The 15,323-nt window shown below is 42.1% G+C and overlaps 1 protein-coding gene across 4 annotated transcripts in view; it reads right to left on the bottom strand.

Annotated features, from left to right (window-relative positions):
- Positions 1 to 15,323, bottom strand: part of runx1t1 (RUNX1 partner transcriptional co-repressor 1) — a 56,934-nt gene that overhangs the window by 21,686 nt on the left and 19,925 nt on the right. For all 4 annotated transcript variants that reach the window (XM_078268144.1, XM_078268146.1, XM_078268145.1 and 1 more), the window contains exon 2: positions 69 to 206. In XM_078268144.1, the coding sequence (XP_078124270.1) occupies positions 69 to 206 (138 nt within the window). The remainder of the gene's footprint in view (positions 1 to 68; positions 207 to 15,323) is intronic.

Raw genomic sequence — 15,323 nt, 5'->3', positions numbered from 1 at the left:
ACACTTTAGTACTTTGAAGACCCTATGGCGTAGACATAACACAGAACTATAAACCTAGCTTTACTCACATGTGGTGGGTGTGTAGGAGCTGTTTCGGGGTGCTCCTTGCGTACTGGGTGGGGGCGGCATGGTAGGGGGGGTCAACCTGGACTGTGTCTTGACGTCCGCAGGTGAGTCGGGCATGGTGGAGCGCTTCCCAGTGCGATCTGAAGGCAAACAAAGCGAAAGATTATAATAACATACCAAAAATAACATGCTGATATTTTAACAAAGGAAATAAACAACAGCTCAGGGCAACACATTCCACATCTGTGCGCATAGAGAGGAACTATATCATAATTTGCACATACACAGCAGCAGGATTTAATTTAATGAACAAAGCGCCGACGAGGTGTACCACACCAAACTTGTTCTGGAAATAGATGGCTCACCACATCATGTGTCTGGTCACAATGACACTGATGCATATGCTCAGACTGTCAGATGATGAATGAGAGGGGGAGAAAGGGGAGACTCACAGACACACAGACAGACACCTGAGAGAGGAGCATAAATCTGCAGTGAGTACGGGTCTCACTCCACCACCATCTGTGCCATCCCGCATGCCCGCTGTACAGAACGGCGACATAGCATCCCCCCCCAACCTGCACACGACTGCAGTGCTCATTACACACACACACACACACACACACACACACACACACACACACACACACACACACACACACACACACACTTCTTTCTCTGGATACTATATTCACATCTGTTCAGGACTGGAGCATGGCAGAAAACCAACTAGTCAATGAACTAATTTAAGAAAGTTAAGCACAACAGATACAGAAAACCAGTCGGATCATACTCACACTACTCATGAGAAATTTTAGAGATAAAACCTTAATCACAAAAAAAAATTCTGTTTTCACCTCATGCAGTTGCTTTGTGCTCAGCAAATAACCAGCCATATCAAATGCATGAGAGCAACAACAATACATTATCAGAGTCTTGCACTGGCAGTGAGGGCTGAGCCCATATTGTGCAAGATAAGATGCACAACTTCCCCTTAGCAATAGAAGTAACACAGAGTAAACAGACTGTTATCAACTGTCTCTGTGTGGCACATTGTGAAGGATTGAGATTGCAACAACAAAAAAGGTAGAGAGGAAGGGGGTGAAGGGAGAGAAGAGAAAGGAGAGAATGAGAGGAGGGAAGGGAGGAGCTGCAAGAGAAACAAAAGAACTATCTGTGACATTGGGAACACGTAGCTGTAATCATGGAGTGGATGCATGTGCTTTGACTCAGATACACACAAGACATGCACGGTAAAGGCACACAGTGTAATCAGGGTGGTAAGGGAAACAGGGTGGTCTCTGTCCCATGTTTTTCTCAAGACCCTAGTGTGTGTGTGTGTGTGTGTGTGTGTGTGTGTGTGTTTTTGCATGATGAATATACACTCTATACTTACGTCTTGTATTTTGCATGTACATGTTCATTTGCATATTTCCCCACATAAAATGTGGTGTATAGTGTATAAAATGTATACACTACATACTGTATAAATAGTAGTTTTCCTCTGTGACGACTGTTTGGATTATCAAGTTTAGGTGAAATGAATGAGAAATACTGATGTGAGAGAGACAGGATAGCCTAAGCCTATTAGCTAGGCCCAAGCCTCAGTAGCACTCTGGCTCACTGCTGCCGAGGTTCACTGTGACAAAGTATTTTAGTCACGCTAGCTCAGCTTTAGCAGGCAGGCAAGTGAGAGATGGAGATGTCACTGAATTTCTAAATAGAGAGGACTCCATAGCTCCATTTCAAATAAGCAGAGGGAACGTGATGTAAATGAAATAAACAATCACAAGAAATATACAAGGTATAAATAAATACTGACCAGCAACATGTTCAGAAGCAGTAATGATACTGAGAAGAAGTGTGACATACAAAAAATTGAATTTCTTTAAACAGTTTTCCAAGAATCAAACAAGAGTCTAGAAGCCATACTAGCTCCTAGCTGCTGCTCCTTATGTCCAATCACACTGAAATGATTTGAACTAACTTACTGACTGACGCTGCCATTCTTAGAGCTCCTCGCAGGCACACTGACTTATACAGGTAGCAGCAATACGCTTTTATGAAGATATTCTCTTCTTGTTAAATAGTCTCCAGAAGCTTCCAAAGATTATCAAGGCAAACAGATTCCAACCCATAGAGTCAGATACTGCCAAAGGACAGGAAAAGAAGAGTAGTGGATCATCACTTCCCCAGACAAAGGTCACACATCTCCCTACTAACCATATCACTTTTTACAATATGGGACTTTTAAGTTTTTCACTCAAAACGGTAAATTATACTGTAGAAATTAAATTATTTAAGGAAATAATATTGACTGAGGTATTGACTATAACACAAGTTTGAGCTCGGCAAAGGAGGATTGGAATGAATTGCAGAGAAAAGGGGATAAATTACAGAGAGCAGCATGAATAGATATAGAGTAGAGATTAGTGGAAAAAAGTCAAGTGATTAGGAAAGCAGAGAAAAGAGGACTGGAGGTGAACGAAGAGTCAATGCGAAGAGAAGACAAAGACAACAGTGCGACTGTCCAAACTTTGACTGTCTATTCACTGTGCTGCATTTCTGCTAACACCACACACACACACACACACACACACACACACACACACACACACACACACACACACACACACACACACACACACACACACACACACACACAGGTTTACTACTCTAATTTCCACACAGTAAAAGAAAGTCTGGACCTGACTATTTATTTTATAAACTCAGGATATAGCAGAAAAGCTAGTGGAAACATATAGTCTTACCTCTAGCTGCCAGCTATCATATCCTGTATGCCTGCCTAAAATATGATCTATGAAAATACAAGGTCATTAAAAAGGACGACCGGGTGACAGGACCCAAGGTAATTCATCATTTTCCAGTCAAACACAAAGACCTTACATGTATAATGAGCCTAAGTGAAATAGAAAGAAGTTACCATATCACACATGGTTGTACTTATCCTGTTTCACTGGATCTTTGAGCTCATGCTTTCCATAGTCCTGTATATTGGGTTTTCTAATTGTGTAGTAATTTTTTGGCCAGGTTCACTTGATCTATTGCTAGATAGTAGGACGTCAAATTAGGATCCAAATCATCTCATACTGACCCTTATATTTGTGACTACTAGATAGGTAGATGATGTAAATTACTTGCATCCCTACAATGTAATTTAAAGCAGATACTGACCTCCAGCAGTCCCCATAATGCAAAATATACAATATATATATATATATGTATTTTTTCAATTAACAGCAATGTGGGGTGTTTTATGAGAGGGATGGAGCATTATTCATTGGGGCAGGAACAGAAAAATGCTTTTCCTAAAATCTTTAACTTGAAAAGTCAACAGGAAGCACAATGTAAAACACATAAAGAGGGAAATAAAGCACAATAGTCCAGATTCAAGATCCACCTTAACTCCTGCATGGCTCTGCGGGAACTGCGGCAGCATAAAAAGATGAGTTTGGTTACAGGCTTGTAATTGGGGATTAACACCTGGGTCAGTGTTATGATTGGATGACAGTGGTCGGGTGGAGATGAGAGAAACATAAAGCCTGAAAGCATTTGAAACTCTGCAGCCCCTTAGGGGATAAGATGAAAGATATAGAGTGAATTAGTGTGAAATCCGTGTACACAACAAATACATGCATCCAGGCGACAACATGCTCTCTCCTTCTCTCTCTCTCTCTCTAGCACACACGTTAGAGAGAGAGCGTGTGTGCTCGCACACACGCACGCATACAGGCACACAGGCGCGCGCACACACACACACACACACACACACACACACACACACACACAAAGAACATCTTCTCTGTTCCTGATTTGATTGAGAGCACTGCAAAGCATATAAGCAGAATAAAAATCAATGGCTTTATACTAACCAACAAGGGCTGCAGCCAACCATTCACTTGGCACTTACTATGCCACTTGAATCAATAGCAATACTGCCTTCGCAAGGTAATTTACCCAGTCTTTGGGAAAATAAAAAAAATAAAAATACATCTTACAACTGAAGCACATTATTGAAAACAACTCACGTCATACGACTGTGTGCTATCCATTTTTATGAGCAAATGTGGCATGTATATTTTAAACTAGAGAAATACGTGCAGACGACAGTCAGACAAGCCCTCATTTTATTACAGCAATAGAGTGAGGCAGAACAATAGCAAGTGCTCGCTAACTCATGCATAATTCAATTCAAAAAGCACCACCTGAACACGCAACCTTAAACAACCTTGAAAACAAAGTCGGGCGTCTCCTCCAGCCTAATACATCTGTTAAAAGTTAATGGCTGAACTTAATGCACATCTACTGTTCATTTATTAGCCCTGTTACTGCCCCGCCAGTTGAATATTGTAGGTGAAGCGGCAGATCTGTGGCCGGCCAAAGGATGGTATTCCAGGACTGGACAGGTATTGATGTGCAGAGCTTTAATGGAAAGGGGCGATGAGTGCTTTGACTTTGCCTAACTCACTTTACGACTTCTCAGAAGTGCTGTTGTCCAGGAATTAATGGAATGAAGAGGATGAGGACGGTTGTTGAAGAGGCAGCAATTAGCTATAAAAGAACAGAAGAGCCTCTCAAATGTGTGTTGATTCACTCGTGCAATCTCTGCAGGCAGATGTGCCAAACCTAGTGATGATCATGCTTATGGATGACAATGATTAATGTCTCACAACAGCCACCTGCTACGTGGTTTTATCTAGAATATCATAAAGGAGCTCTTAGCACAAATATTTGCAGTATGGGCGGCGTGAATGAGACTTAAACCCATAAGAATATCAGGGCTGTGGTGAGGCCTCATTAAATGTTTCAGGTATATTGTTACCCAGCTATCATATTGTATGTGTCAGAGGTAATTATACTGATATCTGACTCATAAGCTCCCAGGAGGGATGAGGTTTTATTTGCTTTGTCTACATAAAGTTGGGATTACACTAATAGCAGAAGTGACGTTACAGTGCTGTGTAGTGAGAAATCTTTTGGTATAAACAATTTTTTTTTTGGCATGTGAAACTTTATATCAATGCCTACTTGCATTGTCACAAATGTCTTTGAACTCTGAGCAGTTCAATTAAAGAGTGATGTTCCTTTCTCAGATTGTTTTAAGATGACTGAAGCGGTAAAAGTTCTTCGTATTTCACAAGAAAAAGAGCAAAGACTTGAGACAAGTCACAAAAAATAAACAATTCTTTGTAACTGAAATATTTGTTGTTAATCATCCTGTGATCAATCAGCTCCAGGTTGGGAATCACTTTTTCAAAAAAGCTTTACTGTACTTTCTGTTATCATTTGAGAATGAAATTAAAAAAAAAAGTAATACAGCCCATATCCCTCCAAACACTCTCTCAGTCTCCCTGTTGAAACACAACAAAACAAAGCAATAGGTTGAATTGCACTTGTTTGTAACTTCTTTAATCTCTTTAAAAAACATTCCCTGATTCACAGACCAATCCTAGAAATGAGGCAGAACCCTGGACAACCATCTGCCACTCACAAGGATGTCTTCACACTTACATCACCTGTTTGCATCGTCCATGATTACGTGATCCTCAATGTTTGCAAAATCTCTCTTTCTTTCTTCGCTTTTCTCCCTCTTGCTCGTATCCTCTTTCAGCCAAGCTCAAAGAAAGGAGATTTTATCCCCCCGCTGACTTGTGATACACACCGTTTCTAAAGTTACATGCAAGTTACATCACTCGCCTAAAACAAGGTTGTTGCAATGAACGATATCTAGAAGGAAGAGAAGCACTTCAATATGTTACAGAGGACATTGCTAACCCACAATTCAGGGCAAAAAAATTACAATGTTATATCAAAACCATATGCATTTCATCATCGCACACAAAGCCATGAGGTCATTTTGTATTCAAATCACCTTGTGAAACAGGGACATCATTGCCTAACCTTCATATTTTACATTAATCATAGAGGCTACAACGGCTTCAAAGTCTATCATCAGGGGACAAACGATCTCCATTACACACTTCATGAGCTAGAATTGCCACTGTGTGTACGTGTTTGCATGAGTGTATGTGTGCAATGGGATCGTACAGTTGGAGACCCAGAAAATGATGTGATAACAGTGGCAGTAATATGCCACTCGAGAGTACTTCACACAGGCAAATCCCATTCTTCAAAATGACAATGGATTTCAATCACGCTGGGTGAATTTTCGAGAGTTGGCGGCTGTGACATAAACTATTTATGGTTCACTGGTGCCTGTGTGAGCACAATATTGTATTAGTCAGACATAAGATATCATCATTATGGACTTAAATGGAAAAATGCATATAGACTGACCTGCTTATGCACTGCACACACACAAGCAAACATGTAATCTCGACAGGCATAATACCTTCAGCGCAAGTGAAAACCGTGAGGCACTGAAGCCAAAGGAAGCATTTGAATTGAGCACTGATGTCCACAATGGCCAATGTCTGTGCAAAATGGTGCTTCTGGGTGTGTTATACCCATGCACACACATACACAGTACACAATAATGTGTGAAGAGAGGGAGGGGGACAGATAGGTAATGGAATAGATGAAGCAATGGTGTGATAGTGGCTTGGAGTGATTGCTCTGTGTTGGGTACAGATGTGGAGAGAGGGAGCAGGGGACACACACAAGAGAGAAATAAAGGTAGAAAGAATGAGAGGACTGATGTGCTAAAGAACACAGTTGAGGGGCAGGTGGGGGACGATTAAGATTCAGACGGAGTGCGCAGACAAACAAGAGAAATCTATCGTTATGCAAGTGTAGTAACCTCTCTTCTCTTTCCATCATCCCTCTCCTCTGGACCATGTGCACGCACACACGCACGCACGCACGCACACACACACACACACACACACACACACACACACACACACACACACACACACACACACAGTCATCGGCAGCCAGATGGAGCAGTATGCAGAGCATGTCCCATCAAACTCCACCCGCTTGTCAAGAAGATGTATGGATGCAACGCCCACAAACACACAAACACATACACAGACACACAGCTGCAAGGATGCATGCACAAATGTCAAGCAAAACAACACCACTCTCTCTGTTTACGCGTGTACTTTGTATTCATTTCAGCTAATTGCTACTCTACCTTGCACTAATATCATAAATAGGAGGCTATATGTACAGCATTGAGCGAAAGAGTGATGGTATGATACATGACTAAAGCTCTGGGAACACATTTGCTCCTGATCAGTGTTGACAGCCTTTAGCATCTCCCACCATATCTATATTATTCTCTCAGTGTAACATCGTGTGTTTACACTTTGTCAAGCCAGCAAAGACATACGGAGATTTCTCAATCGCACACAAAGGTCTGAACACCATCTGTTCCATCACACAAACATTAACATGCACGCTCATGCGCATATGCACAAAAATACATAAACTAAACACACAAATCCTGCAAAACATCTCTGACTACACACACGCTGGACAATAAAACATATGTGGCGTATAACATTAGAAGTCCTTCGCTCGTTTTCAAAAAATAGGTTTATAGTAATGTCTGTTTCACCCATCTGTTGAAACAAAGTCTCTCTTGCAGAAGGACAGAGAGAGAGAGGGGAAGCAAGTGTTAAGGAACAATAAAAATGATTCACAGTGCCCGATACGTATCCTCTCTCAAATTGAACCGATTCCTGCCTCATCTTGTTGCCAGGCAAAATTGAACTACAGGGTCTTGTAAAATAAAGACAGGGAGTGGGAATGGGTGGCAGGAAAAACACAGAAAGAGGGTGGGAAAGAAGTGGGTCAGGGAGAGGTAAAGGTAAAGAAAACATGAGAATATGCACAGTGTGACAGAGAGTGAAACCATTATTATAGCTGAGCTAGAAACATATTGCCATCAGACATTTTTCCACAGCATAGCCAAGCGGGCTCAACATGTTTGAAAACTCTATCAAAAGCATTGTTTATTTATATAAAGCTGGCCTGCCATTGCCATTAACAACATTATGTCAAAATAATGATATAAATGTTGCTTTTTGGGGAAAAACAGAGCGATATAAATCAGATGTAAGCCTTGGTGAGCTCTGCTTGGCCATTTGATGGAAGCCAGCCTATTGGAAATTGCTTTCTGTGTACAGTTTGGTTCATTTCTGATGCCATGCTGACAACCGGCCAAGTGAACCTAAATGGATCTGGGTGTTTTCCCAGGCAAGACTCTACGCCAAGAGAGAAGGGCTCACACAAAACACTCAACACACATCCTAATGCTGACGACACATGGCTTTATTTTCCATAAGCTTTACGCAGTGGGTTACCTTTCTTGCCTTTGTGATATCGTGAATATATCTGTTGTGTAGCTGAGGATTAATATTGTTGCAGCATATATAGCACTGTTTTATAGTACTCACTATGGGAATCTCATTGTAGGCCGTGTATTCTTGCTTTTGTGGGTCTATAAACGCACACAAAGCTTTTTTGTTGTCAGGGGAAAACGTACAAGAACACACATGGACAAACCCTCTATGAGCTGATTGACCCTTGTAGCACAAGCACAATTTAAAATCACTGATGCATCCACTCCATCTCTAAACACAAACACATTGATATGCACTGATACACACACGTCCAAGTGGCAATTTGTATATTTATATCTCCCTACGCTACATGGAACCCTCTCTCTGCAGCCAATTTGAATCTGTGCGTGTGTGTGTGTGTGTGTGTGTGTGTGTGTGTGTGTGTGTGTGTGTGTTTGTGTGTGTGTGTGGATGCTAAAAGGAATCATATCCCTGTCTTCAGGAGCAAAATCAATTTTCAACAGACAGTAAAGGCCCTGGTGTTTTACATGACAGTTATCTTTTACTATGTGGAGAGACACAGAGGGAGAGGAAGGATGGATGAAGGCGTGGATGGATGGAGTGATATGCAATGCATGCTAAGTGAGAGTGTAGTTACTGTGTGTGATGAGTTGAAAAACAGACATAGATGAAAGGGGGAAACAGATGTGGAAAGAAGGAAGGGATAGGAAAAATGGAGGTGAGGATGCTGAAGACTGGGACTGAAAACAAGAGATAGCATTAAGCTGCTATGAGAGACAGATGGGGAAATCAACGCGAGAGGCAGAGGACGAGCACAGAAAAAAAGAGGGCACAGGCTAACATAAAGGGAGGGTTCCTGGTGGAGGAGGGGGAGAGTGGGGGGTAACCAGCCTGTCCCCCTGGTGTTTTCAAAATATCACATGACTGCTGCCATGTGTTTGAAATTACTGCTGGTTAACTATCTTCCCCAAAACCGCTCCGAAAAAATATGTCTGCAATTTGTGAAATGTGTTCCAGGGCTCTGCTAAGTAGAACCAGATTTGCAAAACAGAAAAAAAAACCTTTACCTCTCACCGCCTCTTCCCTGAAAACTGCTACTCTCTTTTCTTTTTTACCCTCCCTCTCCTCCACCCCTCCCTCTCCCTTGCAGGAGAAGATGTTTAAAAACAGGGTTTGAGTCACATCTGGTGAGCAGGGAGCCAGAGAGTTGTGGTTGGTGTGACCTCGCATCAGGGCATTTCCAGGCTTACTTGTGTGTGTGTGTGTGTGTGTGTGTGTGTGTGTGTGTGTGTGTGTGTGTGTGTGTGTGTGTGTGTGTGTACCTGTGTGTTTGTGTGTGATATGGTGACCAAGGTTTGCTAATGGCTCTGAGTGACTGAGAGTAGAGTATGTCTGGAGGAGGAAGCAGATGAGGGATGTTCTCTACACACATACATACACACACCACGGACCACCACGACCATTCCAGGTCAGCGATGTGTCTTTGTCTCCTTTCATCTAACCATTACACACTTTCTCCTCAGCTTTTTCCTTCTCATCATTTCACCTTTCACTGTCTCACCTCCCTGACAGCCCACAGCCAAAAGAATCTCAAAATGGGCAAGAATACAAGATCACAACAAAGCTTTGACATACACTGACCTGTGGAACATCCGTGACAGAGTCGACCACAAAGTTGCTGGAAAAAGTTCTGTGAGCAGTAGTAATAACACTGTATTGTACTGCACATGGGACTCATTATTCATTACTCTTTTTTTTTTTTTAAACTAAATCTGTATCTGATTTAAATATTTTTTTTAAACTGTGAATATAAGATGAAAACCAAAACAGAAGGTGAAATCAGGTTTTAGAAATAACGTGCTGCAAGCAACAATTTAAACCTTAAGTCCAGCTAAAAACAGATCTGCTCCATTTTAAAACATGTATATTTGAATGGAATTTGGTGAAAAAGATAATTGATTAGCCTTATATGTACAGTATGAGTCATACTGTATATTGTATACGTAAATGTAATATTTCATAAACATGCGTTTAACTCTAATTATTAATTTATTTTTACCTGTTTGACAATAAACATAATTTATCTGAAATGTGTGTCTGTTAGCAGTCTTAAGTTGCCTGAATCCTACAAAACACTTTGCTCAAACTTTACTGTATAAAAGTTAACTCAGCACTGTGGGACACATGTTGCAGTCTTTTTTTTCTGCAGGAGGCACTTCAGATCATTGTCCTTCCCACATCCACCTCCCACTGTCCGTCAAACAACAGCAGCTTTTTAGCCAACACAACTCTGAACTCTGTCACCACACCCACCGCCAACACTACAAATAGCATCATCACGACAATCCCATTGTTTTGTTTTTCTGTGGCATAAACCCAAACACACAGACTCAGACACACACAGCCTAACCGCTCTCCAGTGCTACAGATGGATGCCACCACTCTCTCTGGAGCGTTGCCAGCGCCAGCTAGTGAACAGCTTGCCTGGCACAGTGCTCTGCCTCTATGTGTGTGACTGCATGTGTGTGTGTGCCTGCAGGAACAGTAGCGAAATAGCCTATCGCAGATGGGTGGCCAAAATAACCCGCTTCACTGCATACATACAAACAAACAAGAACACAGACACACACACATATGCTCCAGAATAGACACACACACATGCACACACACACAAATATCTTGGTTTCGCTTAAGTGTTCCTGACCTGGCACATGCTGGTGCTCGCACAGCTGCTTCCTCAGAGGCAACACACACTTATAGACTCACTCTTTCACACGCACGCACGCACGCACGCACGCGCGCGCACACACACACACACACACACACACACACACACACACACACACACACACACACACATCTGTGCTTAGTTTACACTTCCTGTTTAAGGCATGGGAAGTATAAAGTCCTCACTCCCCACTCACACAAATACACACACTGCCACCACCACTCCCACACCACCAAAGCCCACACACAGACGTATGCATGCCTCTGCATCTACCACACTCACATCGACACACACACACACACACACGCACGCACGCACACACACACACACACACACACACACACACACACACACACACACACACACACACACACACACACACACACACACACACACACACACGCTAATACGGTGCTTTATCCTCGGTAGCTATTCAACCTTGTATGTATCTGCTTGTTTTGCTCAACACACAGAGAGAAAACATCAAGGCGTTCAATTGGAAAGCCTCCAGTGCTGCTGGCAACCTGCCAGCAGAGGCCTATAGATCAGCATGATCATAGGAGTGTGTTAAGACACATCACTGTTTAATGATTTGACAATGAAATTAAGACATGAAAGCTGGAACAACAGAATCAACAGAATGTAATTACAATGCAGCTGCGTACAGTTGATGTTGTTTCAATGCTCAAGGTGTGATGTAAATCCTTGTGACAGGCAATTTGATGTTGCTTCATTCTTTGCCTCTGTGTTTTTTATATTAGATGCAGCTGTAAGGTAACCGCTTAAAATGCTGCTTCTGAACCATGAATTCTTCATATTCATTTAGGGTAATGGAATGCTCTCTTAGGATAAAACCAAGTCAGAGAAACTTTAACAACTGAATAAGTCACTTGGTAGACAGCCTGCCAGTCAGTCAGTCAATGAGCTCAGGCGGCTAGCAGCAGGTACCCTCGCCCCATCACATAGGGGAGAGCATGGTGGCTGGCAGTGCCAACTGTGCACTGGGTAGCCGTGCCAACTCTGCCAGCCTTGCAGTGTCTGCTTGCCAGTGCCATCTGGGAAGAACAGCTCTGTGCATATACAGTACCTCTCCTCAGCTCAGAGGACACAGACACAGACACACACACAGACACACACACACACACACACACACACACACACACACACACACACACACACACACACACACACACACACACACATGGATGCGCACAAGAAAGCAAGGGCAGAAATGTGCTCCACACATGCAGCATGAACACATATGCATGGCATGAACACACACAGAAAGGCACACACACACACACACACACACACACACACACACACACACACACACACACACACACACACACACACATGCACGCACAGCCGGCCGCTGACAGCTCACCATCTGTGCGCTGCCTCTGACTTCTCCCTCTGCTTCGTTCTCTGCCCTTGTTTTTTGCTTTCATAAACTCTGGGTCCCTCTCCTCCCTTCCTTTCAGTCTCTCAGCATGTCTCATCTTATCGGATGACTTTCCAAGCCACAGATTCCTGCATTATGTCACCACCTGTGTATTGACACTTTACATGTATTTTTTATATCATGGAATACAAGATTACGATGCGTCATTACTTGACAGGTCTTTATCAGGTTAACTGGAATTGAACAAGACAGGCAGAGTCCACAGAGGCTCTCCTCTAAACATCCTTTCCTTCCTATCAGATGTACAGATGAGATGAGAGGCGATAAGAGGTGTCCTCAAGTGGTTTAATCATATAGAAACACGTGTGTGTATGCAGTTAATAAAGGTTTGGGCATGCACACGTACAAAACCTGGAATACATCACACACGACCAATAGAAAACCAGAGGGAAAGATGAAAAACATGAAAAGAAGTGTATGTAAGGTCAAATATCCCTCCATCTTAGTCATATTACACTGTGTTTCTCTTCAGAGAAGAGTGAGTGAAGATGAGAACAAAATAGCGCAAAAGAGAGAGAAACAGAGTGAAAACAGAAAGTTGAGAGGAGAAAATAAAAAGCAGGAGGAGAAGAGAAGTGGGAAGGTAATATGAGTTCAGAACAATGGAATTCACATCAAAGAAAGGCTAAAACAGGTCACTGTCATTACCAGAGCTATGCCTTGGGTGAAGCTCTCTCTCATGTTTCTCATTTAAACCCTTTGAACCACTGTTTGAAAAAAAAAGGCCAAGGAAAGACACAAGTACTACACGTAACAGAGTATGTTCATATGTTAATATTTTGATCCCTACATCGCAGTTTAACAGCTTGACTTTTGGAATAGCACCAAGCTATCACTTTTCTCCTCTACAACACAATATTTTCAATCACAAGTCTCCCCTCTCTTCCTATTCTTCGCTCCATTTATTTCTTTCCCTCTCACTGGCCATCACTATACCTGCAATAACTGATTATTTTTTTCCCACCATCTATCCTTCCCCCCCACCTCCCTCTGGCAACTGCATAACACCATCAGAAAGATCTACGATTGCACAATTTCCCACTCCTATTATTTTTCCTCTTTCTCACCCTTCTTTCTCATTCAGTCGTCCACCTTCCGCTGCTGCTCCCTTCTTCCTACTCTCTCTTTACCACTTCTACCCATTTTCACCACTCATCCTCCACTATCTCTGTACGACTCTCAATCACTTTCTCCATCCAGCCCTCCCAAAAGCACCACATGCTCTGGCAGTGGCAGAAGAAGTAGCCTCATTACAAACAAGGAAAATCCATTTGGATCAGCCGTCTGCTGCTGCATTGGCCCCCCTCTGAACTCTCCTGAGAAGAAATGCCCCACATTTCTCTTCTTTCCAGCTCTCTTCTTCCGTTCTATCCCTCTTGGATTTCCCTTTTTTCTAATTAATTCTCTCTATTTCTCTGTCACTTACTTCCTCGCCTTTGTACTGCCGTTAGATTTGCTCTCTGTATTGATCAGGTTAGAGCTCATAATTTATTTATCAAATTTATATTTTGATGTGAAAAATATATGCAAAATAATGTCATATTATAATGTAGAATAATAAAAAAAAAAGATATATATTGTTGATTTTCAACTGATAAATATGATATAGCACACTTGCCAGCAAACATTTGCTAATTAACACATCTAGCAGATACAGAGCAGCATTAGCATTTATTAAGAGTCATGTTTGTGTCCACCCAAAGAAAATATTTACTCTTTTTTAGCTCTTGCTCTCCACTATATCCTGAGGGAAATTTATGGCTATTTAGCAGCTAAATGGTCCGCTATGTTCACCAGCTAGCTGTTAACTTTGTCTGTCTGACATGTGGTGTTGTGGCTGATAGTGTCCAGTGTATTACAGTTTTTTCACTGAAAACAGCTGCCTCTTGCAGCTGGAAACAACATTGATGAGAGCAGTGAGAGTGAACCAAAACAGTAAAGTTGCGGGCCATAAAACCAAAACAATGTGCTGAAAGATGCTAAAAAGCTCCATACTGCTGATGGGAAACTGCACAGTTGGTGATAATTCTCTGTGGGTTTATCACTCCAAGTGAGCATTTCATACATTGTTAAAATAAAAATAATGATCATAGGCAAGGCAAGGCAAGGCAGCTTTATTTGTATAGCACATTTCAGCAACAGGGCAATTCAAAGTGCTTTACATAGCAGCTTTACTGTAATATTAGATTACCCCCCGGCCCTACACTAGCTTCATTTATATGACACAGATATCAGATGTTGCAACCATGCTAAAACAGGGAAGCAATGTCGTACTAAAATCAGAAAAGAATCCCACATGTATGGATGGATGCATCCAGTACCTTCAGAATACATTTTTCATTTTTGTTCAGTGACCTCAAACTTATAGTGTAGGTCCATTCAGTTAAACTAATGGAATAGATCGATTCTCAGCAGTGGTTCTTGCAGTTCGAAAATGAATCACTGCACCACATCCTGTCATTTTTCTCTATTCTCTCTCCACTGTGTCCCCCTTTTTCTCTTCCCTCTCTCGCTCTGTCTTTTAAAAGCTCTTTGCTTCTTTTCACCTTTCATTCCTCTCTCTCCCTCTCTCCTTCTGCTCTGCCATCATCACAACATCTGATTAACATATGTCTGGGTTTTCATTCCCTGTCAGCCTGCAGGCATCTGCACGCATGCACACCCACAGTCACACAATCTAATGCACCATGTCTCAGGTTCAGAAAGGTAGAAGACACAAAAAAGGCACAGATATTCCACTGATCCTCCTTTAAACCGCATTTACCTCCCT

Source organism: Sander vitreus, chromosome 14 (genome assembly GCF_031162955.1).
Source record: "Sander vitreus isolate 19-12246 chromosome 14, sanVit1, whole genome shotgun sequence".
Taxonomy (NCBI): Eukaryota; Metazoa; Chordata; class Actinopteri; order Perciformes; family Percidae; genus Sander; species Sander vitreus.
This window is presented reverse-complemented; position numbering and strand designations above follow the sequence as displayed.